Source organism: Sporothrix schenckii (genome assembly GCF_000961545.1).
Source record: "Sporothrix schenckii 1099-18 chromosome Unknown Cont43, whole genome shotgun sequence".
Taxonomy (NCBI): domain Eukaryota; kingdom Fungi; phylum Ascomycota; class Sordariomycetes; order Ophiostomatales; family Ophiostomataceae; genus Sporothrix; species Sporothrix schenckii.
In genome coordinates, this window is record NW_015971144.1 from 2,137,658 (window position 1) to 2,161,603 (window position 23,946).

General features: G+C 55.6%; 8 protein-coding genes across 8 annotated transcripts; 4 read left to right on the forward strand and 4 right to left on the reverse strand.

The window, feature by feature from the left end:
• Positions 1-653: 653 nt before the first annotated feature.
• On the forward strand, positions 654-2,045 carry SPSK_02507 (sterol carrier protein 2; the record flags this gene model as incomplete). The annotated part of the gene is made up of 1 exon (XM_016729376.1): positions 654-2,045. The coding sequence occupies one exon, from the start codon at positions 654-656 to the stop codon at positions 2,043-2,045; it is 1,392 nt and encodes a 463-aa protein (XP_016589425.1).
• A 2,268-nt stretch (positions 2,046-4,313) lies between these two features.
• Positions 4,314-5,995, forward strand: SPSK_02414 (uncharacterized protein; the record flags this gene model as incomplete). The annotated part of the gene is made up of 2 exons (XM_016729286.1): positions 4,314-4,933; positions 4,999-5,995. The coding sequence occupies 2 exons, from the start codon at positions 4,314-4,316 to the stop codon at positions 5,993-5,995; spliced, it is 1,617 nt and encodes a 538-aa protein (XP_016589426.1).
• A 481-nt stretch (positions 5,996-6,476) lies between these two features.
• SPSK_02329 (uncharacterized protein) lies at positions 6,477-8,484 on the reverse strand (the record flags this gene model as incomplete). Its single annotated transcript, XM_016729201.1, has 2 exons — positions 6,477-8,024; positions 8,089-8,484. 2 exons carry the CDS (start codon positions 8,482-8,484, stop codon positions 6,477-6,479), a joined length of 1,944 nt encoding a protein of 647 aa, XP_016589427.1.
• A 1,678-nt stretch (positions 8,485-10,162) lies between these two features.
• Positions 10,163-11,137, reverse strand: SPSK_02652 (uncharacterized protein; the record flags this gene model as incomplete). The annotated part of the gene is made up of 1 exon (XM_016729520.1): positions 10,163-11,137. The coding sequence occupies one exon, from the start codon at positions 11,135-11,137 to the stop codon at positions 10,163-10,165; it is 975 nt and encodes a 324-aa protein (XP_016589428.1).
• Positions 11,138-12,316: 1,179 nt separating this feature from the next.
• On the reverse strand, positions 12,317-13,707 carry SPSK_02509 (DNA-directed RNA polymerase II subunit RPB7; the record flags this gene model as incomplete). Its single annotated transcript, XM_016729378.1, has 2 exons — positions 12,317-12,703; positions 12,790-13,707. The coding sequence occupies 2 exons, from the start codon at positions 13,705-13,707 to the stop codon at positions 12,317-12,319; spliced, it is 1,305 nt and encodes a 434-aa protein (XP_016589429.1).
• Positions 13,708-14,298: 591 nt separating this feature from the next.
• SPSK_02367 (uncharacterized protein) lies at positions 14,299-16,139 on the forward strand (the record flags this gene model as incomplete). Its single annotated transcript, XM_016729239.1, has 2 exons — positions 14,299-14,949; positions 15,039-16,139. The coding sequence occupies 2 exons, from the start codon at positions 14,299-14,301 to the stop codon at positions 16,137-16,139; spliced, it is 1,752 nt and encodes a 583-aa protein (XP_016589430.1).
• Positions 16,140-17,090: 951 nt separating this feature from the next.
• Positions 17,091-18,900, reverse strand: SPSK_02374 (6-phosphogluconate dehydrogenase; the record flags this gene model as incomplete). The annotated part of the gene is made up of 3 exons (XM_016729246.1): positions 17,091-17,531; positions 17,631-18,702; positions 18,734-18,900. 3 exons carry the CDS (start codon positions 18,898-18,900, stop codon positions 17,091-17,093), a joined length of 1,680 nt encoding a protein of 559 aa, XP_016589431.1.
• A 3,491-nt stretch (positions 18,901-22,391) lies between these two features.
• On the forward strand, positions 22,392-23,837 carry SPSK_02485 (rnp domain containing protein; the record flags this gene model as incomplete). The annotated part of the gene is made up of 1 exon (XM_016729354.1): positions 22,392-23,837. The coding sequence occupies one exon, from the start codon at positions 22,392-22,394 to the stop codon at positions 23,835-23,837; it is 1,446 nt and encodes a 481-aa protein (XP_016589432.1).
• Between the last annotated feature and the right edge of the window lie 109 nt (positions 23,838-23,946).

The window sequence follows — 23,946 nt, forward strand, 5'->3', positions numbered from 1 at the left end:
TGAACGATTAAGTCTGCCGCTAACGCCGCCTGACTTACCCCCCTGGTATTCATATGAAAGAAGCTGATGTTAGGCTCGCAAGTTACAACATACTAGTACTCTGAACGTTTTGGCGCGGCCCCCAAACGGTCTTTGCCTCGGCTGTCTGCCATCACACCTCGTTTGTTCATAACAGTACGTTCCCCGCACGTCACTTGTGTGCGGGTGGGCCATTGTTCAGATCAAGACACGCACAGGCGACAGGCTTTGCTGGCGACGGGCTGCAGCAATAGGACTTACACGGGACGCTCGTCACTGCTGTCGGCATCGCGTTGAAGGTGTTGACGTCCCTGTACATTTTTGCCCCAGTCTACCAACCCCCAGTTCCACGTTAGTTCCCATTTAGATCCTCGGCAGGAAACCAGTCGGCACGCCTTTGCTTTACTTTGCAGGTGAAATCGTCTTGACGAACGTTCCTGGCTCCAAACCGTCCATCATTTGTTTATTATTTCCTTCTTGTCCATTCTCTCTCGTCCGCGCACCGTTTTCTATCCCCCAACATTGAACCCTCTTTCACTTGCTTCCATCGTCCTCCTTTTTCTTTTCCTTCTCCAACCTCGTTCCACTTCCACACCCACAACCCCCCCGCACACATCACCCACAAGACCGCCAAGATGGTCAAGGCAAAGGCACCCGTCTACGTCCTCGGCGTGGGCATGACCAAGTTCATCAAGCCCCGCGGCAAGGTCGACTACACGGAGCTCGGTTTCGAGGCCGGTGTCAAGGCCCTGCTCGATGCTCAGATCAACTACGACGACGTCGACCAGGCCGTGGCCTGCTACTGCTACGGCGACTCCACCTGCGGCCAGCGCGTGTTCTACCAGTTCGGCATGACCCAGATCCCCATCTACAACGTCAACAACAACTGCTCGACCGGCTCGACCGGTCTCTACATGGGCCGCTCCCTCATCGGCAACGGCGGCGCCGACTGCGTCATGGTCGTCGGCTTCGAGAAGATGATGCCCGGCTCACTGCAGAGCTTCTTCAACGACCGCGCCAACCCCACCGGCACCACGGCCGAGATGATGCGCGCGACCCGCGGCATAACCAACGCCCCCGGTGCCGCGCAGATGTTCGGCAACGCCGGCCGCGAGTACATGGAGAAGCACGGCGCCACGGCCGAGGACTTTGCCGAGATCGCCCGCGTCAACCACGCCCACTCCGTCAAGAACCCCTACTCCCAGTTCCAGGACGTCTACACCCGCGACCAGATCCTGGCCTCGCCCACCATCCACGACCCCCTCACCAAGCTGCAGTGCTGCCCCACGTCCGACGGCGGCGCGGCCGTCATTCTCGTGTCGCAGGCCTTCCTGGACGCCCGCCCCCACCTCAAGGGCCAGGCCGTCCTCATCGCCGGCCAGTCCCTGTGCACCGACGACCCGTCCCTCTTCTCCCGCAGCGCCGTCGACCTCATGGGCTACGCCATGAGCGAGCGCGCCGCCCGCGAGGCCACGACCGAGGCCGGCCTAACCCCCCACGACGTCCAGGTCGTGGAGCTGCACGACTGCTTCAGCACCAACGAGATGGTCACCCTCGACGCCATTGGCCTGCCCGAGGGCCGCGTCGGCGCCCCCCGCGGCGGCGCCGTCGACCTCGTCCGCCGCGGCGGCATCACCTACGGCGGCCGCTACGTCGTCAACCCCTCGGGCGGCCTCATCAGCAAGGGCCACCCGCTGGGCGCCACGGGCCTGGCGCAGTGCGCCGAGCTCGTCTGGCACCTGCGCGGCTGGGCCAACAACCGCGCCGTCCCCCACACCCGTGCCGCCCTGCAGCACAACCTGGGCCTCGGCGGCGCCGCCGTCGTCGCCGTCTACAAGCGCGCTGACGGTCAGGAGGCCCCCGTGCTCGACGACGCCACCGTCGGCCGCCTCAACCGCCTGGGCTACAACCCGGCCACGCAGGCCAAGGGCTTCACGGCCGAGCAGGCCCGCTCGGTGCGCAGCAAGTCCAAGGCCAGCGACTGGGCCCTGGGCGACACCGAGGCCAAGGTCGAGGCGCGCTTCTAAACCTGCCGGTGGAGGAGGGTTTGTGAGCAGAACGGGGTCGTTTGGCAGGATCATTGTACGACATGCATATTACCAATTGTGTTTTTTCCGTTGTGCTAGCCATCGCACTCCTATTGAATCAGCATCAGAATGACAAAAAGCAAAACAATCATAGCCAGTATAGGATCTAATCGTCCATGTTCAATACTATGACATAATGTGTGCATGAGACGTAAAGGCAGGTGCGACCGTGACTACGACCGGATTGCAAAGGCAACTTCTACTTTGATTTAAGGAAAGTGCAATCGTACATTCGACGTGCGTTTCAAACTGGGAAGGGGCGCCCACCCAATGCACGGACTGTTCTTTCCTTCCATTCCTGTTGTTTTTGGCACCCAACCCCTTTTTCCCCCCAATTTCTCACACGTCGCAGATTGTTCCACGAAGCTTCGAGAGCAAGACGATCATACCACTCGACAGTCTTTTGCTTTCTTGCCATCCATCAATGGCCAGCATCCATCGCGATGCGTTTCTATTTCTATCGTTTGTCGTTTAGTCACCAGACTCGTGCGTCTGTGCACAGTCCTCTCATTCATGCACAGAATCGACACGTCGCTGCAAAACGAGGTGAATGAAGCAAAACAGCAAAAGCAGACACAAAACACGTCGGTTGGTTCTCTCTCTCTTAGGCATCGTCCTTGCCACTGTCTTTTTACTGGTTCTGACAACTCAGCCTCGCCGCGTCGCGTCTCAGTCCACGCTGGACGTGTGATGATTGCGTCGAACAACGTGCCTTGTTGACTGCGCTGGCTACGGCCACTCCACACATTTGTCTCTTCTCCTTTTCCTCTGCCAAGTTCAAGACGTCCTCTGCCCAGCAACACCCCGGATCCCTCCCCTCTTGTTTCACACCCCCACGGAAGACGTCCCAGAGACGGATGCTGAACCGCCGTCTGCGGTCGTCAAAGGGCAGGAGACCATTTATTGCTTGCCAGTCTCTACATACCTACGTCCTTTATTTCTCAACGCCCACGCCGGTCCCGCTGTCCCCATTAGAGACAGACAAGCCTTTTATTGTGGCCCCGCGTCCTACCGTCGTCCCACTGCGGGCCGCATTAACACACGACAGGTGCATTTACACGGCCAGGCGCATGACATCACATCATACAACGTATCGAGCTGTCACTCTGTTGGGTTTTGCCTCTTGTCTCCCATTTGGCTCATGATCGTCCCTGTCTCTTGTTTTTCGTCTCTCGTTTCTCGTCCCCCTCGTTCGTCTCTCTTCTCCCACGGCCTCCACTGCGCATCCCCCTTATTCTCCCATGATCGCCATTCTTCCGTACCAGCCCCAGAACCGCGAACAACGACAGAAACAAAAATGACAGGCCCTGCACAATGGCCGCACCACAAACACAGACACACGCAGTCACACACGCAGTCACACGACGAGAACACGCACAGACATTCGCAGACATTCGCAGACATGCACTCACTCACCCTTCTTAAAACCGGCCTTGGCACGCCACCCAGGGCCGTGGCCAGTCTTCCCAAAGTCTGTTTTCTGGCATCCTCCAATGGTCAACGACAACGTGCCGCTTCATTTGTTTGGCATGAACGAGGCCAGCCCGCCTTCGTTGTCCATATTTGACCTGTCAACTGTAGACGTCCAAACGTCTTACACATGCATGCTCTCGTTTTATGCACGTCTATCGTGAACACGCACTCTGTCTCAGCTCACCGTTGGGGCACCAAAAAAATGGACTGTAAGAACAGACAAGACGAAGTAGGACGACCGCTCGTTTCTTTCCTCGCCCAACCATACATGTCCCTCTCCCAAAACGCCGGGTTTCTTCGTTTTGCATTTTTCCTTTTTTCCTGCCTCTGATCACCCACCACCCGGACCAGAAATAGGAACATTCTGTGTGAACCGAGTTTGGACATTGTTTTTCTCTTCTTCCTCCGCCTTCATTTCTTCTCGCTTTTGTCCCTTCCGTTCCCAGGTCTCCTTTCGTATTTCCTTTTGTCCCCCCAGTCCCCGTGTCTTGTCATCATTGATCCCTTAATTTTTACTTTTATGTTTTGGTACTTTCGTATTATTGTCGTCTTTCCTCCTCGCTCGATCTTGTCCAACCTCTCAGCGTCAGACACCCTCTGGCCTTTTTCTTCTAGTGTAGTCATCCGTACTATTGGGTACTCTTCCACGTATGGTAGTTCCTACATATCTACCCCCTTCACCTTCCCTCCCTCCTTTTCTTCATCGTCCTCGACATCATTGTACGGCCCGCGACCATGGCGACTCCCGACTTAACAAGAGGGCCCGTCCTCCTCGCCATCTCCATCACCACCGAGCTCTTCGCCCTCACTACATGCCTTATCCGCCTTTTAATACGCAAACGCTCCGCCAGCCACCACATGGGCCTCGATGACTATGCCATCATTGTGGCCGCCGTCGTCAGCTTTGTCGGCACCATCTTCGCCATCATCGACGGCAGCTCCATGGGCAACTCTGCCCGTGCCCTCCAGTTCGACTGGCTTGGCCAGCCCTGGTTCATGATGGGCACGACATTCGCCAAAATATCGATTTGTCTCTTCTTCTTGCGACTCGTCGGCGCCGCCAAGCAGTGGCGCATTCTGCTGAGCAGCCAGATATTGCTCATGGCCGTCCTGAATTTTACCTTTTCCCTCACCACCAACCTGCAGTGCCGACCACTCGACAAGCTGTGGGACCCGTCCGTCGTCGGCGTGTGTTGGAACCCGAGTGTCCAGCAGAACATTGGCTACTTCCAGGGCGCCTTTTCCGTCTTTTGGTGGCTCTTTCTCTCCATCTTCCCCGTTATGATTGTGCGGGATCTCGAGATGCATCAAAAGATGCGGTGGCCCTTTTACTTTTTGTCGAGCTTGAGTCTTTTGTAAGCTATACAGCCCCCAGTCCCCCTCGTTGTCGCCGAGACATATCACCCTCTAACATACCTAGGGCCGCCATTTTTGCCACAGTGCGCACGTATGAGACGTCACAGACCGTGCGCGGCATCTACACCTTTGACACCTTCTTTGCCAGCGTCCTCTCCATTCTCGAACAGAATGTCGGCATCGTCGCTGCAAACATTCTGTCCCTGGGCTCGCTTGTCTGGAAGAAGCAGGTGACCACACGGGGGGATCTTGGCGGCCGTGCGAACGCAAATTCGGACAGGTACCCAGAACCAGCAAACACACGGGGTCGTACCGGTCAGCAAAATCCGTTCGAGTCGGGCGCCGACTCCGTGCACAGCGCCACACCCCGGCGAGACGAATTTGACTTTGACGACACCGAGAGCGACCTAGGTGAGAGTGGTCTATCGCGGACGGGATCGAGCCACTCCTCCGTCAAGCGGTCCCCAATGCTCATTATCGAAGGCCCCCGCGAACGCGATTACCATGACTCGCGCCGCATGCGAGACGAGCGGGATGTGATTCAAGGTGGGAGAACACAGCCCACCAAGAAGTTTATGAAGCACTCAAAGGGCACAAAACACAGCGACACACCTCTACGCACTGTTTTGAACCGCTCTGCCTTGCTCATGAACAGGACTGGCCGGGATCGCCGCAGCATAGATGCTGAAGCAGCAGCAGCAGTAGGAGGGCAAGAAGGAAATGAGTCCAGTGAAGATCCAACCGGCGCCAACTTTTGGCCTCGCGGTATCATCAAGACTGTCGAAGTCGAAGTCGTCGAAGAGGACATTTCCACGTTGCAGCAGCAGCAGCCGCAGCATCGCCGACAGCCATCCAACGCCTCTGGTGGCATTGTGGCGAGCGACGTGTCAAACGAAGCCAGTCTGGGAGGCCACAGCCGCAACATGTCACGCCACAGCCGCATGGACTCGGACAACGACTGGGTAGCACTGTTGCGCGGAGACGCGTCGACGCCGCAGCCGGGTTCACGGGGACCGTCACGACAAGGTTCACGAGGTCCTTCACGGCAAGGCCACTACTAAGGCTGTCTTATTGAACTGTTTTTCTCATGAAATTTCCTTGTTTCTTTCTAATGGAGGCAGGCCCAAGCGAGGTGTTTCATCATTTTCTGATCTCTTTCCATTTTCCCAAACACTTATAACGACAACAGCGAGCGAGCGACCCAAAAACAGGAGATACCCAATGTACGATTATATTTTCGATTTTGCTGTTTAATTTTCCATTCCGGTTTCCGGTTCTTATTTTTATCTCTAAGTTTTGATTTCTTATTTGCTCATAGATTATAGACACCAGCAAGCAATGGAGTGAAAATATTTAATGTGACAGTTAAATAATTGCTGACTTGACTGCCCCCAACGCCAGGCATGTTTGTTTACCAAGAGCTAGCTAAATAAAAAACAAACACATTCTTTATACCAAAGCATCAAAATATATATCGTGTAATCATTATATGCTGCCTGCTTTCCACCGACTCCTATTTGTAAGCCTACTCGCCGTCCACTTTCATCGATCCATCTCTACAGCGGCTGGCGCCGGAGCCAATGAGGCTGCGTTGTTTGTTAAGACCACGCCAGCTGTTGGCTCCATATCTTCGCTCCGCGTGGGCGATGACGATAGTGCCACATCGAGTAACAAATCATTGATGCTGGCTGATGCAACGTCTTGCGATACATGGCGCTCAACACTCTCGTGACTGGCTCGGCGACTACTACCGCTACTTATACCCTGGCTCGTGTCTACAACCAACATGGCACCAGGCTCGTGCTGCTGTGTGACCGCACCATCGTTGGAGAGAAGCGATATTGGCTCGACACCGACTACCTCCTCGTAATCGGGACTCGGGCTTCGACGACCAGAGTGATCGGCATGGCCCGGTGTGAGGGTCTGGCTTGACCCCGACGCGTCACTGCTGGCAACACGGTGCAAAGGGATATCGTCGGCTGCAGTGGGTGCGGTTGTGTACGTGACTGTGCATCCGTTGCTGATTGTATAGCCTGGTATACTTGGTGGACGGCCGAGAGGGTCTTCTCTCTGGTACGGCGGCAAGTCTTCGTATTCTTCACCGTCCTCCCCGCGGTGACGTGCATTGCCATCGCGTGGGCGGTAGACCGGCAATGACCCAGGCCGCTGCCGCATGCTGGGTCGGCTTCCTCGGCCTCTCCCGCTTCCAAGTCGTTCACCACAAGTTCTGTGTTGTTGAGAGAGAAGCAGGCATGCGGTAATAAAACAGACACAGGCAAACACTTGGCTTGTCACAGAAACCCAAACAAGACTCGAGGCAGCTGGCCCCGGGCTGATTTCCGGCATGGTCGAATTGGCGAGCGCTGTGTCGTTCAGCTCGGCGCGAGATATCAAGATGTTGTTAGCCAAGGGGTACATATCAGATGCCGTGGGCAGGGTCGACGAATTGTCTGGTTGAAGAAAGGAATCGGCAGAGGCACCATCCTTGGATGTGTGCTTGACAACCCAGGACACGCCGCTAATAAGCAGACCGACTGCAATCAAATTAGTCGTTGTGGCGAAGGCTTTTGTAAAGGCCATGGCTATGCGACCACGCTTTTGCCAGAGCTTGGTACCGTTCAGGAACAAAAGCAGTGGCCAGGCCAGAAGAGTGATGGCGATGTCAAGAATATAAAAGACGAACGAAACACGGCCAAAAGCTGGCTGGCCGCTGAGTTGTGGAGGTGCATCAGTGACCTTGACGGTCGTGGGGAGTCTGCAGTCAGTTGTTGTGGCGTTGCCGGAGGATGCCGAGGTGCCAGAGCCGCTTGTGCCAGATGTGCTGTTGAAGCCGCCAACGGTAGAGTTTATGGGTGTATGAGCAGGCAAAGCGCCGCAAGAATTTGAATTTGGCGAATGGTCTGTGCTGTGCAAGTAATCGATGATTTGGTTGTCAATTTGCCGCCAGTTGAAGTCGATGCCCAAATTACGGGAAATAGGATGGAGATGGCCGGTACCATTTCGTATGCACAGATGGTTGAGATACCAGTAAACGGAAAACGTCTCTGTCTGGTTGTCGTTGTCTGTTTCGTATAAGACGTCTTTTGTCCACTACGATGGTTAGGTAATGCGATCTCCGAGAACCGGGCAGCTGTCTTTCCGGCAATCCACTCACAGTCAGCAGGTACATGTCAGGTGCTGACACGTCGAAATTGTCTGAATTTTGTCCCGCCGCGTTAAGGACGACGATGATGATGACGGAGAGCAGCTCGAGAACAGCGACGCCGAAAAGGAAGAACTGCTGAACATGCATGCGCTTGAGACTCTTGGACCAAACTTTCGGCCGTAAAAGACTTTGACCGATGTTTCTTCCGGGCCATCGTGGCCGTCGTGATGATGGCTGTGGAGGCTGCCGCTGTGGTTGAGGAGACCTGACGACGGCATCTGCGGGTGAACTTATCGTTGGTATTGGCATAGCTGTCGGTGTTGGCGTGGATGTCGGTGCCGATGGTGACTCTCTTTCTGGAGGAGTAACGATGACTGTTGTTGATGATATCGTGAGAGAGGACATCGTGAAACAGGATGGAGAGCCTGCCACAAGGGCCAGGCTTCAGTGACGACAGATGTACTAGTCAAGTTGTTTGAAGCTTTCTCGTACCGTTCTGTGTGGGGTGCATCAAATGGAGACTGTTTATACTAGGTGTCGACTCGCTCGACGATTCTGTCAAGTGAGTATTTCTAGCATTGGGCCAGGAGGCTAGCAAATGACAACAAGAAATGAAGGGAACAAAAAACAAGGAGAGAAACAAATGGCTTGGAAACACATCACTCCAGTGCTGACCACAGAAGAGGACGCATGGTTCCCGCCCTTCTTGTTCAGGAGTGTTGAGGACATGGGGCGGGACATACTCAGATTCGATCTCTTTTCTTAGTGTTTGTGGTGCATCAGGTTCCGCATCCTGCCCCTTCCAGCCTCCATCTGGCAGAGGCCGTAAACGAGGGAAATAATCAAAGTCAACCAAATATTGCCCGATGCGTGCTGAGTGGCGAGAGGAGAGCAGCGGATGGCGTTGGTTAGCGACGAGACTGGAGTCTGCAGGGATCTGTATTATTAACTCTGTCTGGAAATATTCCGCAAGGAAGACTATTAGAGAACCGAGCAGATTAGCCTGGCGAATAAACAAGATCCGCACATCAGCGCTTCTTTTCGTTTGCTTTCCATTTGTTGCAAATACGTCCGGGTTGTTTCTTCCCTTTTGTTTTTATATCTTCGATTGATCGACGTGCTGTCATGTCCCTCTGTCTCTACACTATTCTTTGTGTAGTCTTTGGTAGTTGGAATCGATTCGTCGCTGTTGTTCGTCGCTGTCCATCTTCCGGCAAATAAGCACGGAGGTAGGATACCACGCCCCCCTTTGTAGATTTATGCATAGAGTGCGGCACGGCCAAGAAACGACAGGGGATCGACGGAGGGGCAGAACAGATTGTCGACCATCACTGAGCAATGGCTTTCTGGTCAACAGTCTTGTTTTATTCGTCGCTCTCGATTTTGTGCCGTTCACGTGAGGCTCAAGAGTCGGGACCGAGCTCCGTTATTCGAATAGGACGCGAAACGACGGATAAGGCGGATGTGATCAGCATAGTGCGATAGTAGACAGCCTGCACAGTTATCAAAAGGAAAACACAGCCGCTGCTCCATACGCCGTGATTCGATCGACGCACATTGTGGCTGAAATAGAAGGCGACATATAGCCTTTGGGCATGTCTGGCGGTACTGCGCGGAGATCATTGGAGACAAGGGATCGTGGGTGTTACTGGATCGGGAAAGTCGACTCAAAATGGTGTTGACGATGCGTATCGAACTTGTTTTGATCTGGGGATGGGTGAGAGAAGTCGATGGTAACAAAAGTAAAAATTCAACGGGCGAAATAAAGGGGAAATGTGAGCACAATTCGGAAAATGGGGGAATCTGTGGTTTGTTTTGGTAATTGCCATATTCGGAAAGCGTGGGGAGGTATTATTCCTTTCTACATTAGGAAATATCACGATCGTCTGAAACACGGAAAGTGCGAATTGCATGCGTGTTGCTCGAAAGGATACAGAATCACGTGAGGAACTACGATGTAAATGAATATGCAAGAAATGGTATTCCTCAGAAACAAGCTCTTTGGCTGTGGGTATCATAAAACTAAACATAAACTCCTCCCCCTTATGTGGTATTGTCACAAAACTTTCCCCTATCACATGTCTTAGTAGACCCTTGGGTAGATTCTTGGTCTTGAGCGAATCCAGTTCTGAACAAAGACAGGGAACTGGGCAGCCTCCTCCGCCTCGCCACGATACTGTTTTAAAGCCTCGGACGCATTGGCTGTGCTTTTGGTGTCATCCCATTCTCTGCGGCAACGGTACTCTTCTGGGTTAGAGTGTGAGACACCCGAGTCCGCCTGTTCGTCTTCCTCGTCTTCGTTCTTGTCCAGGCCTTTGTCCTGGCCGAGGTCGAGTTCGACCTCGTAGGCCGTGACGAGACCGGCCTCGACGGCTTCGCGTGCCATGCTCTCGAGATACCGCGCCATGGTCAGACTTCTGGGAAAAGGGCGGTCAACCTTGCCGGACAAGTCACAGGTGCCTGGCGGGAAAGGCGTGGTCTCCCTCTCGTCCCAACAGTTTTTGGGCAGGACCTTGCTCTGGTATACGGTGAGGCGCGCGTCTCGCAAGTTGTCTGGTGTTTCGCGGGCTGCCACCTGCCAGTCTCTGTCCTTGTAGGAGTCACAGTGGCGCCCAAACGTCAGTAGCTTTTGGTGCCGGCGGCGCGTGAGACCCTTGTGGGCGTTGTGTGTGAGGTCCGGAGGCAGGTCAGCGCCGAAATCGTTAAAAATTTGGTTGATACGCTTCACCTCTTGCTTGAACGCCTCCCTGCTCAGGTAGTGCTCGAGTATGCGCTGGAACTGCGCATCCGAGTCGATGCGGTGTCCATAGTAGAACGGTAGGTCGGGGTCCTCGGCCGCCATACGTTCCAACGACTCCTTGGAATTGTCTGACCAGAGCGTCGAGGGTGCTGAGACGCTGGAAGCGCTGGAGGTGGCGCCATGTGGCTCAGAGTCGTCCGAGGTCGCCCAGTGCCGAGAGTGCTCAGAAGACGAGGAACCCGCATTGGTGCCTTTCTGGCTAACAACCAGATTGCCAAGAAGGGCGCCAACCTCTGTGATAGACTTGGTGTAGTCCATTATAGCGAGTTTTGTAAAAGAAAAAACGAGTCAAGAGAAGACTTTCGATGTGATAGGGTGTGTCCTGCGGTAGTCTGTTGGAGAGTTGACTTGACCGGCGTGGCTGACAAAGACAGATTTGGAATGAGGTCACGGGGGTGTGTGGAAAGATGCGAGGATGCGAGGATGCGAGGATACGAGTAGAAGCTGTTCAAACTCGGTAGCTTTGGTTGGGTTGAAGAGAGAAACCCTGGACAGAAAAGCGAGATTTATATAGGCCTTCAAAAGCTGTGCTCAGTCATGCCGCAAAGCGAAATCGTAGACGTTGGCAACTTGCAAGTGGCCTTGGATGAGTGATTCTCTTTCTACAGTAAAGCTTCTCCGCTTGTCGCCCAAAGTATGACTGATGTGGGCTGCATTGTTTGGTTCACGATAGTCGGGTTACGTGGACGCACGCTGTACTTCAGACACAACTGTCATATGCATGACGCAGGGCTGCTTTTGCAGTAGATGTAGACGTTTGTTCCAGGCTCTCAATGGAATCATGCCGGCCAGAACTTTGTGCTGTGGTAGACAGAAAGCAGAAACAAGGGACGGAGTACATGGCGAACCTAAATAGGGGTTGGTGGCCAAAACAAAACAAACCGCACTAACACCAACCAATGCATTTTCCCATGTCTTGGTTTCACTCTCCGTCCGCAATGCATACAGTATCTATATGGATTTCGTTGTCAAAGTGTGCATTGGACATTTACGAACAAAATGAGACCAAACAACATGAGATTCAGTTGAGAACGGCGGAAGAGCGATGAGATTGGCAACGTACAAAAGTTTGGAGATCGCAAGTCGCTTCGCCATGGCACGCCGACGCTAACGAGGCAGCCAATAACAAACACTCTTGCTTTCTCCGTTGGGAATTTGTATTCAAACATATGAGTAACGAGGAAAGGCAACCATGTGCTCTAGCCTCAAGGCAGTCTATCAAAGTTCTTTTTTGTCGCCTCGAGAGCATTGCACAACATCCCGTGCAATGCCAATTATACACTTTTCGTTGGGCTGGCACTTGACCCGAGCCCGTACTGCGTGTGAGCATGACTCGTCACGCTTTTTTTGCGTCTTTGCATACAACATGCAACCACGGCCGTGCATCTGATATGATGCCGTATCGCGGATCGTGGCATCGACCGAGGAGCGACCCAATTACTTTCCAGAGTCGCCGTGCCGTCGCTGCAACGCGGATAGCACACGCTCACTCTCATGGTCCCAGCGGGCTGTTGGGAATACGGTGTCAGCAAAGGGAAACAAAAGCGGAAACAAAGAAAGCCATAAACACAAGGTCACAAAATCACGTCGGGCCAAAACAAAAGTAGTTGTTTGTGTGCCGGCGCTCGTGCGCGTGCACGTGTAAATCACATACCCAAGGTAGTCCTCGTTTATCGTGCCAATCGCCCACATCTCGCCGACCTCGCTGCGCGTGCCCATGATCTTGACCCGGATGTGCGTCCCGGGCTCGATCCGGTAGTCCTCGTTGTCGGTGAACTGGGGTGGCGTCGCGTTTGGGTCGTACTTGATCTGGCTAGGGATCATCTGGCGTATGTTAACGCTGAACACGTGCAATGGTACAATAAAACAAAAAATAGCCACCACCACACGCATGCACACATGCAACATACATGAGACGACACAAACAGACGCAGCGGTCCTGCCTGTGCAAAGAAACCGTGCGGGTTGACCGAGTAGACGACGGCATCGACCGTCTCGCCCTTGAAGGGCCGCCACACAACGGCGCGGTAGCCGACGGTGAACTCGGCCAGGCCGTTGCCCGGCAGAATCTTGCCCGCCGAAATGTCAAACGTGTCCATGATGGATATTATGTAGTAGTTACCGGCGCATGTGCCCTCGACGTCCTTGAGCAGCTTGGTCGTCACCAGCTCGTGCATGTTGCGGCCAAAGTAGGACGGGTGCAGCGTCACGCGCCGCTCGAGGTTGTGGAGGAAGAACATGGCGGTAGACGGCAGGATGAGGAGATGGAGAGGCGGGAGATATGTTGTATGTTGCGCGAGGGAGAGAGCTTCGGGATGCGCAACGTCACTGCCGCTCGCGTGTCGAGTTCGTAGTCCGGTCGCACGAGATGTGTAGCGAAAGGAGACAGAGAACAAGATAGCAAGCGAAACCGAGTCAGTCTGGTCGGATCCGGTGGTCGTCAAAATGGTTGTCGTCGTTGTTCGTCGAGGTCGTAAGGCAGAGAAATGGCCGTGATCGCACGCGCAAACCGTGTCAACCGGCCGAGGAAGGTGGAAAGAGCGTACAAGAGAAGCGAACCAGCTCACCGGCTCGAAAAATGGCGGCACGACTTTGCGCGACTTGGATCCTCCCCCGTAGCCCTTCGTCTTGATTTTCGTCTTCTTGCTTCTCGTCGACTCTCTCAACCGAAAATCGCAGCCTCCCTGTTCAGACGGTGGGCCGGGAACACAGAAACAAATGCGCCAAAGCAATTCCAACAGAAACAAGGACACAAAGGAAGACCGTCTGGAACAAGGAGAGTCGCAGAGAGGGCGGTGGCTGTTGGTTGGCGCAACGAAAACGGACATCCACGCAGTCGAAAAGAAAGGACCAAAAAAGTCGTCAGTCGTTTTGTTGGTTCGCAAAAGGGACGACGTTGCTTCCCTCACGCGGCTGAATGTGGTCCGTGCACGGCCAGCCCAACGCGCCTGCCATTGTCACACAACCAGCCAGCTTGCGCCACATTTATCACGTGCGCTTTCCACCAGCCACATTTTTGCTCCATACTGTGCTCTGGACCCCGATTTTGGCTGCGTGCGCTTTCCAAGTCAGTCAGTGACGGCATTTTTGACCTTTTTGTTTCTCGCCATTTCTTTTCTTTTCTGCATCTTTAACCCACCCACCAACGACGACGTGTACCGAGACGGACTGCAAACGCCAGACCGACTATTGCAACAGTCAAACCCACCCGCCCACGGCAGACGGCCCGTTTCAGTTGTCAAGACAGCACCGTTACATCCTCATCGACTCAAAAGCCATACATCACCATCCATCGTCTTACCATCACTCATCTCGCGCCATCTGCGCAGTGGCTGCGTCTCGCCTCGACGGCATCGTCACCCACCTCCCACCCCCTCTCCAGCCCTTTCTCGACACCCCCACCACCTCTTTATATCGCCATGGCCAGCCTCGATCGGTTTCGGGCGTCCCGCGAAGCCTACCAGCCGCCACACATTCCACAACCATCAAAATCCGGCGCTCCACCCGCTTCGGCAGCGCCGTCAATACCGCCGGCCGTACCCACTGCGCCCACATCTATTACCACATCGGCCTTGGACCGCCAGTCTCTGTCCCAGTCGCCCTCCTCATCGCGCCGGCGCGATGTGCCGCCTGCGGTCCCGTCGCCGCCCACACACTCCTCCAGAAACTCGCCTCCACATCGCCGACCATTGTCGCGACGAAGTGCCTCCCCGCGGCGAGATGGAGTCCTGCCCCAGCACAACGGGTCCGTGACATCACAACCACGGCTGCCGACAGCATCGCCAGCCCGCAACGCGGCACACGACAGCAATCGCAATCAGCCGCCATTTGCTAGCCAATGGTTCTTCTCCGACAACGAGCTGCTGAGCACGCCGAGCATATTGCACGGGCTGTCGCCCGCCGAGGAGCGGGAGCGCCGGTCGAAAGGCGTCAACTTTATCTACCAGTCGGGCATCGCCGTGCGGCCACACCCGTTGCCGCAGATGACGTTGTATGTGGCGGCCATCTTCTTCCACCGCTTCTACATGCGCACCAGCATGGTCGAAGAGCGCGGCGGCATCCACCACTATGTAAGTCGTCTCGCCCGTACAAGCATGCTCTCTTGCTTTGTTTGCTTTGTTTGCTGTGTTGCCGACAACGCCTAACGCCCAGACTGTAGAAAATCGCTGCTACGGCCATGTTTTTGGCCAACAAGACCGAAGAGAACTGCTTCAAGACGAAGAACATTATCGTGGCAGTCGCCAAGGTGGCGCAAAAGAACATGGACTTGGTTGTCGACGAGCAGAGCAAGGAGTACTGGCGCTGGCGCGACGTCATCCTGACCTACGAGGAGCTCATGCTCGAGACCCTGACGTTTGACCTCGTCGTCGCCAACCCCTACGACCAGCTCTGGTCCCAGCTGCGCAAGCTCGGCCAGCTCGGCACCAAGCCGGTGCGCGAGGCCGCCTGGACGTTCCTCAACGACTCCGCCCTCACCACGCTGCCGCTCGCCCTCGACGCCAGCGACCTGGCGTCGGCCTCCATCTTCTTCGCCAGCATCGCCACCGGCGCGACCGTCGACGACGTCCAGAGCCGGCCCTGGTGGCAGCACCTGCGCGCCGACGAGACGCGCATCACGCGCGCGACCCACGCCATGGTCGCCTTTTACACCGACAACCCACTCAAGAAGCAGCAGGCCAGTGGCCGCGTCGTCGCGCAGGGCTCGCCCGTCTTCCAGCTGGAGGCCACGCGCCGTCCGCAGGAACTGGCCCAGCTCAACAGCCGGTCGCTGGACCACAACAGCAATGGAAACAGCCACAACAATAGTCACAGCAATAGCCACAGCAATGGTCACAGCAACAGCAACAGCGGTCACAGCCACCAGCCGACGGCAAGCCGCGACGTAACGCCCCTCGAGCTGGACCAGCGGCAGCCGCAGCCGCCGCCGCCGCCACCGCAGCAGACCCGCGGCCGGGGCGACTCGGATGCCGCCCTCAAGGCCGCTGCCAACGACTTGGACCACCATCCGAGTCACTATGCCAACTCCGACGCCAACGCCAACGGGCTTGCTGGCCGTTTGGCCCCCAACGGCGACCCGGCCAGCACCCGGAAGCGCAAGAGCGTCGAGCCGGACGACCACCTCCTCTATCGCGACCGTGATCGGGACCGCCACGACCGCCACAGCGAGGGCATCGAAGAGGGCGAGTACAAGAGCAGCTCGCCGCCACCGGCCAAGCGGGCCCGCCGGACGTCTGAAGGCGAGGTTTCCGATGGGGCCTAATCCTGCTTCTCCTCCTTTCTTCCTTTCCTCCTTCCCCCCTTTCCCCTGTCCCTCTTACTCCTTGTCTACTCTTGTGCTTTCTTTATTCCCTTTTTATTTTTCTTCGCTATGTCTTACTCTTTTATTTAACTATTCTCCCGCCAACGGCCATTTTCTTCTTTTTTTTTTTTACTTTTTTCTTGTTTTACGTCGGTCAGGGACTGGCGAACAAAGGAGTTCTAGCATAGACTACTTTTGCGTCGTTTTCTTTCTTTTTGTTACCCTTCTTTACTTTTTTATTTTGTATGATTTTTTTTCACGTCTATTCAGCAGACAGTAATCAGCTTTACTCGGGAAACACCACGTTCGGGTCACGAGCGGGTTTGAAGGCGGGTAACGGCAAAGGCGGGACCCGCCTCCTTTGGGACAAGGAAGGCTGCAATCTGGAATTTGGTTGGGATTGTAATTTGGTCAGGGGATTGTCAAGATATTCGCGCATCGTCAAAATACGTGCTGCTACTGAGATACCTAAATACCACCCTGACATTATGAACCATAATCACCGGCGAAGGGCATGTGCGTACTATTCACTCACAGTCAAATGCTTCCAGACAACAAATATGCATAACAATTACACATGTCTTCTTAATTAACATCGTCACACATTTTGTTTGAGCGGTGGTAAGCAAATGCACCAACAAAGGACAAAGGACAAAAGACAACAATACACCAGCCCAGTCCTTTGACTCGGCGGCTCAGTCCTTTTGGTAGGACTGAACACCTACACTGCTGCGCGCGACCCGGCGGTCATGTCTAGTGTTTCCTCATCGTCCGTGCTCCATTTTTTGTTTTCTGTTTTCGGCAGGTCTTGCAGTCTATCCTAAAATGCACGGCATGCACGAAAATGCACGACAATGCACGAAACCCAACAATCTCGTGGTCTCCCTTTCTACTTCTGACACTTTGTCGCGCTTATGCCTGGTACGTCGAGGCAGAGACATTGCCACCGCGGCCGGTCCAGTTGACGTGGATGTCCTGGCCATTGGGGTACTTATCAGACGCGTCCTCGGGCTTGATGCGGAAGGTGTGGGCACCGAAGTAGTCGCGCTGGGCCTGCAGCAGGTTGGCGGGCAGATCCTTGGTGCGGTAGCCGTCGAACCACGACAGGGCGGTGCTGAAAGCCGGGGTCGGGATACCGAGCAGGGCCGACTTGGCAACAACGTCGCGCCAGCCGGGCTGGGCCTTGTGGATGGCCTTGTTGAAGAAGTCGTCGAAGAGCAGGTTCTGCAGATCGGGGTCCTTGCGGTAGGCGGCAGTGATGTCCTTGAGGAAGACGGAGCGGATAATGCAGCCACCACGCCACATCAGGGCAATGGACGGCTTGTTCAGCTTCCACTTGTACTCCTTGGCGGCCTAGAGACAGAGACGGATGGTGAGTATGGCATGTGAGGCAAAATACAAGGACGAAGTATAGGCAGAGGAAAGGGGAAAAGGGAACACAATGCGGCTTACCTCCTGCATCAGCATGAAACCCTGGGCGTAGGAGATGATCTTGGAGGCGTACAGAGCCTGCTCGAGGTCCTCAAGGAACTGCTCCTTGTTGCCCTCGAACTTGTTGGCGCGGCCCACGAACTCGAGCTTCTTGGAGGCGGTGACACGCTCGTCCTTGATGGCAGACAGGCAGCGCGACAGCACAGCCTCGGCGATCAGAGTGACGGGCATGCCGAGGTCGAGGGCGTTGATCGCGGTCCACTTGCCGGTGCCCTTCTGGCCGGCCTTGTCGAGGATCTTCTCGACCAGGGCAGTGCCATCGTCGTCGTTGTAGTACATGATGTCGCGCGTAATCTCAATGAGGAACGAGTCCAAGACGCCCTTGTTCCACTTGGCGAAGACATCGCCAATCTCCTTGCTGGAGAGGCCCAGGCCGCGCTTCATGATGTCGTAGGCCTCCGAGATGAGCTGCATGTCACCGTACTCGATACCGTTGTGGACCATCTTGACGTAGTGGCCGGCACCCTCGTCACCGACCCAGTCGCAGCAGGGCTCGTTGTCGCTCTTGGCGGCGATGCTCTGGAAGATGTCCTTGATGTAGGGCCAAGCATCCTCCTGGCCACCGGGCATCATGGACGGGCCGTAGCGGGCACCCTCCTCGCCACCGGACACACCGGAGCCGACGAAGCGGAAGCCCTTGGACGCCAGGTACTGGGTTCTCCGGTTGGAGTCGGGGAAGTGTGAGTTGCCGCCATCGATGATGATATCACCGCGCTCCAGCAGAGGAATGAGGGTCTCAATCCAGTCGTCGACGGCCTTGCCGGCCTGGACGAGGAGCATGACACGGCGGGGCTTCTTGAGTTTGGAGACGAACTCCTCGGTGGAGTGGGCACCGACAATGGACTTGCCCTTGGCCTCGTTGGCCAGGAAGCGGTCAACCTTGGACACGGTACGGTTGAAAGCGCAGATGGTAAAGCCATGGTCGGCCATGTTCAGAATCAGGTTCTGGCCCCTGTTTGCGACAATAATTAGCCACGCCTTTGGCAAGACGGCCGGGGGAGCTCCGAGACGATTTCTCTGGCGATCCGCGGAACTGATAAAGAGAGTTGGGATTGACAACTTACATGACGGCCAGGCCGATGAGGCCGAGATCAGCACTGGCATTGCTGTTAGCATTTTTCTGTTCATGGTTCTGATTCTGGGCAGCGCTGCCCCGTTCAGGCGTGGACAAGGTGGAAGTTGAGGAGGAGGATGCAGTGAAGGAGGTGGTCTGAAGGGCCCCGCCGAGCATCGCAAGGCGGGTTCTGTGACAGGGACAAAGAAACAGTTTCAGCCGGCCATTGATTTGTGAAAAGTGGACGTGAAGCAAAAGCGCACAGCGAAGCACAGCAAGCGTCCAGAAAGCTGCAAGCAACGACAGCAGTGGGGTTGCCTCAAGGGCGTCGTTTTTTTTTTTTTTTTTTTAGAGAGAGAGAGACCTCCTGGGTTCCGTCCGCCGGTATTTCTTTTCCTTCGTATTTCCCTCACTCGCCCGCGATTACTATTTTCTTTGCCGTGGCGCATCCCGTCTCCTCTTGGGCCATGATCGCAAACGACTGGTGCGGGGGTGGGGTAAATTTTCCAACAGCAGGGCGTTTCGACGTCGAGCACCGAAGTGACAAAGGCGCCGACACGAGAAGCAATTGGAAATTCGGCAACAGGAAATCAACAAGCCGACGGCAGTGACAACAGTTTCGCATCCCAGAAGGGTGCAATGGGGCAATTGGGGCAGCGAATGGCCCCGAAGAGGCAGAGGACAAGCTACAGCAGGGGGCGCTGAAGAGAGGCACTTACACAGGACCAGACATGGCTGTATCTGTTGAGCAGTAGACTGTGGATGGAGATGGGGATGAAGGGTGTGAAGCTGTTGAGGGGGAATGTCGATTCGACGTGGATGGTGATGGAAGTTTGGAGACGTAAAGGAGAGAAGAGAAAAGAAAAAGGAGAGAAGGAGGAAGAGAAGGGAAGAAACAAAGGGAGAGAAAGTAAAGCGGAAGGAAGGAGAGAGGCAGAAAATTAAAGCGAATAAAATAAAATAATGCGACTGCTTGCTTCACTGGTTTGGCGTAGAGGCAAGTGACTGACAAGGCAGGCGCGGGGCTACGAGACAAGCTCCAGACCAAACAGATCTTACACAAAGAAGCGACGACACACGCTCATACGACATACAGTCATAAAAACACACAGACACGGAGAAGGTGCGTTCGGTTGCAGCCCACGGTTCACTGCGCAAGAGGCAGGAGCAACGCGCACAGAAACACAGGGAGAGAAGCAACGAGAGTCGGCGGCAGGAGCAAAACGAAGCGGTTACGTGCGACACACGGCAGGAGCCACCGCGTAGCAACCCCTCATCGCAGAACTGTTTCCGCCAACACCAGTAGCAGATAGACAAGCTGACGAGACATGGCAAGAGGGAGAAGAGCAAAAGCCGTCAATAGGCTATGAAAGCTGGCTTCCTGGGCGACGTAATTAACAGGTCCAGCAGGGGCCGGAGGCGAGACGCTAGTCGGGCCTTGCAGCATGTCGCAGGTCTTGCTGGAGAAACCCACAGTCGCCGCGAGGCCCAAGATGGGCAGGCACACCAGGCTGGCAGCCGACGCCGCCGAGGAAAACCACGATTAGCAAGCAGTAATAATACAAAATAATACCTGACAATTCCCAAACTAGGGATGTGCCATATCTCGACGCTTTGGTCGGCAAGTGCACTGCCAAACCAGGCAGGACCCAAGGTACAAGATGAGACGAAAGAAAGCAAGAGCGACCTGGGCCTGCCACAACCCAGAATCCGTTGGCTGCCAAAACGAAAGCCAACGACAATGCATCCGATGCTCAGGACCAGGAACGAGGCAAGAGCACAAAAACTTCGTCCCAACAACAAGGAAGGCGAAGAGATGCTCCTGGTCCGTTAACGGTCGGAAAAAGAACACGGGAAAATAGCCATAGGCGGGTAATTGAAGGTGGGGCTTACTGAGGGCAGAATCGACCCGGACACCCGAGCTAGAGGAGGGTGAGCAGTATCCATATGGAGCAGACACATTTTTGGCTACCAGATACGCGAGCTACAGCAGAGGCATTACTACTTGCTGGCCGGGGAACCTCTATTTCCGATTTGTCGTGTTGGGAGACGGCGATTGGGTCGTCCTTTCCGTCCGAGTAGCTTTCTCAGGCCGAAGCAGGCAAGTGCAAGGCCCGTATATAGGACACCATCGTGGCAAGCCACCCCCAGAGAAGAAGGAGTGAGAGGAGAACGCAAGAGAAACAGAAGGAACGAATGGGGCGAAAGGGGAATGAGGCAATGAGACGGAGCCCCGTGTCAGCAGCCACAGCACCAATATGGTTTGTTTTGCACCCTGTTGCATCGTCCTGCCAGGCACAAGATACGATACATACATATCCGACGGGGGCCATCCTGTATCAGGTGCGCAGTCAGGCGTACGGAACTGGCGTCCCCGGCCAAGCCATTTTGGCCGACAGTGAAACAGAGGGCATCGACGAGGGCTCCGTCGTTCCTTCCATGTGCGTGCCTCGACTAATCACAGTTCGAGGCATTTTCTGTTTTTCATTGCCTCTTTTCTTCCCAGCGAGAACCGGAGGCTTTGCCTCCAGCCTGGAGCCAGTTGCGCTGCTGAATCGAAGGACGATAACATCCCACGGCGAAATATACTGGTGTGTTTGCGGTGAAAAAAAAAAAATAGCATCTACTGCGTAACAACCACGACCGCGAGAGGGGCAGAGCGGCACCGTAGCGCGACTTTGCTTCCATCCCATCATCTTGGCACAAGGGTGCAGGGGTCGCATGAGGCAAGAGCGACCCGCCAACAGCCCCAAACTCCCCCAAACAAATTGAAGAACCGGCCCAAACCAACAACCCCCACGCCCACGACAGAGAAAGAGCGAGCAAAGAAGCACCACCAATTGGGGCGCGCCCTCTTTCCCCATCGGATCGGCGTCTGTTCGCATTTGAAAGGGCCTGCGCGACAAAACTTATACGATGTTTGTAAGTGATGTCCGACGCAAAGTGTAAGTCAATGACGGGCTTCATACTCTACTGACAAGGCATGTTCGATGGCAAGATGCTGTGGAAGAGGGACTGTACGGAGTAGGCGGCTGTTGGGTGTTGCTCTGTTCTCCATGCTCTATTCGTCGCGGAAAGGTGGAAAATGGGCTGTTTTCTCGTTTCTCCCCGGATTTGCAGCGTTTCTTGAGCACTCTCCAACGTTTCTAAGTGAGTTTGTTTCCAATGCCTGCCATGAGACGCCCGAGGGTAGCAGTTGGGGCATGGAGGGGCTGTGACGTACGTCAGAGCTTTGACAGTCGGATTGAGGGAGCTGAGCTTGAGCTGTTTTCGTAGCAAGGTGGTAATAGCAAGGAGGACACGGTGTGAATGTTACAATACTGTGTAATGCACTGTGTCAACTTGGCTTAGTCAGAAACTGTGTTATATCACGTGCTTTTCTCACCGCCACCAACATTCGTCGCGCCCAATGTCTTTGACGAGGGCAGAAAAGACAGCGCAAAGAAAACATCGCCGTCGCATCAGGCTGCATCATCAGGCTTCCATCGACAGCCGAATCCCCAACACACGACAGACGGTCTCAATATCATCGTCATCTACGATCCAAAGGCTTGTTTGGCTTCTAGGTACGTTTGTGCCCAACTTGCACAAGACACGTCGCCAACCTCTCTCTCTCCGTCCTTTTCTCCTCCTTTCTCCTTTTTGGTGTTTTGCAATCGAAATTCATCATGGTCTTCTCGGGCCCTCCAGGCGTCAACTCGCCGCACCCGTCGCTCCCTGCACGGCCACCTCCGTCGTCTGTCAGCCCGGCGCCGAGCTCCTCCACCCCGACCACGACATACGGGCCGAGCGCACCGCCAGCCACATCCTATGGCGCACCAGCAGCAGAGACCGCAGGGCCCAAGCTGGGGTACTCGCGGACGTATGCCCCCGTAGGCACCGATGCCGGCCGCACCTACAACACTTACAACAACAGCAACAACAGCAACAGCGCCTACTCCTACCCCCAGAGGCAACCGCAAGGACCGAGCTATGGCCCCAGTGCACCTCCGGCGACGAGCTATGGGCCCCAGTACGCCCCAACGCAGTACGGGCCACAAGCACCACCGGCCGGTGCGGGCATTGGCCCACAAGCGTACGGCCCCACGGCACCGCCTCCGATCCAGAACCCGTTCCCTGCCCATGGCCCGCAGCAACCGCAGCAGACCTATGGCGCTGGTGCTGGGGCTGGTCGCGGCGGGGGCTACCGACAGAACAACAACAACTGGCAGGGTGGATACGCCAATGCCAACACCAATGCGACTGGTGCTCCAACGTCGTACGGACCCAGCTATGGCCCCAGTTACGGACCCAGCTACGGGCCTACCTACGGCCCCAGCTACGGCCCGACAGCAGCTGCCGCTGGAGCCACGGCCGTGACGTACGGACCGGACGGCATGCCGGTTCCAGCAGACGCTGCCGTTGGGGATGACGCGTCGGGCGACGCGGACGGCGGCGACGGCGGCAGCAGCGCCAAGGACAAGGACAAGAAGCAGAGCACGGTGTACCGGTCGGGCGGCGGCAAGACGTGGACGGACGACTCGCTGCTCGAGTGGGACCCCAGCCACCTGCGGCTGTTTGTGGGCAACCTGGCGGGCGAGGTGACGGACGACACGCTGCTCAAGGCGTTTTCGCGGTGGCGGTCGGTGCAGAAGGCGCTGGTGAAGCGGGACAAGTGGACCAAGAAGTCGCGGGGGTACGGGTTTGTGAGCTTCAGCGACGCGGACGACTTTTTCCAGGCGGCCAAGGAGATGAACGGCAAGTACATTGGCAGCCATCCGGTGGTGGTGCGCAAGAGCACGACCGACATCAAAGTGACGCCGTTCAAGGACGAGACGACGGGCCACGGCGGCGGCGGCGACAAGAAACGCTTTGGCAAGAACCGCAACAACAACAAGACCGGCGGCGGCGGACACAGCACGCCGGGCGACGTGTCCAGCACGGGCGCCACCAACAGCGGCACGAGCACGCCTCTGGGAGGTGGTGCCGCAGGGGCCGCCGGCAAGAACAACAGCGGCAGTGGTGGCTTTGGCAAAAAGTCCAAGGCGTCCGGGTACGAGCCGGCCCTGGGCCCCGTGTCGTCGGGCGTGCACAAGCCCAAGAAGACAAAGAACGGGCTCAAGCTGTTGGGTTAGGGTTGGAATCATACGGCGTTCATTTGCGGTCGGAGTTGGTGGGCATCGGCGTCTGGTCAGTTCCATTTTTGCATATATACTACCTGTGGCGCTCCCATGTGGAAACAAT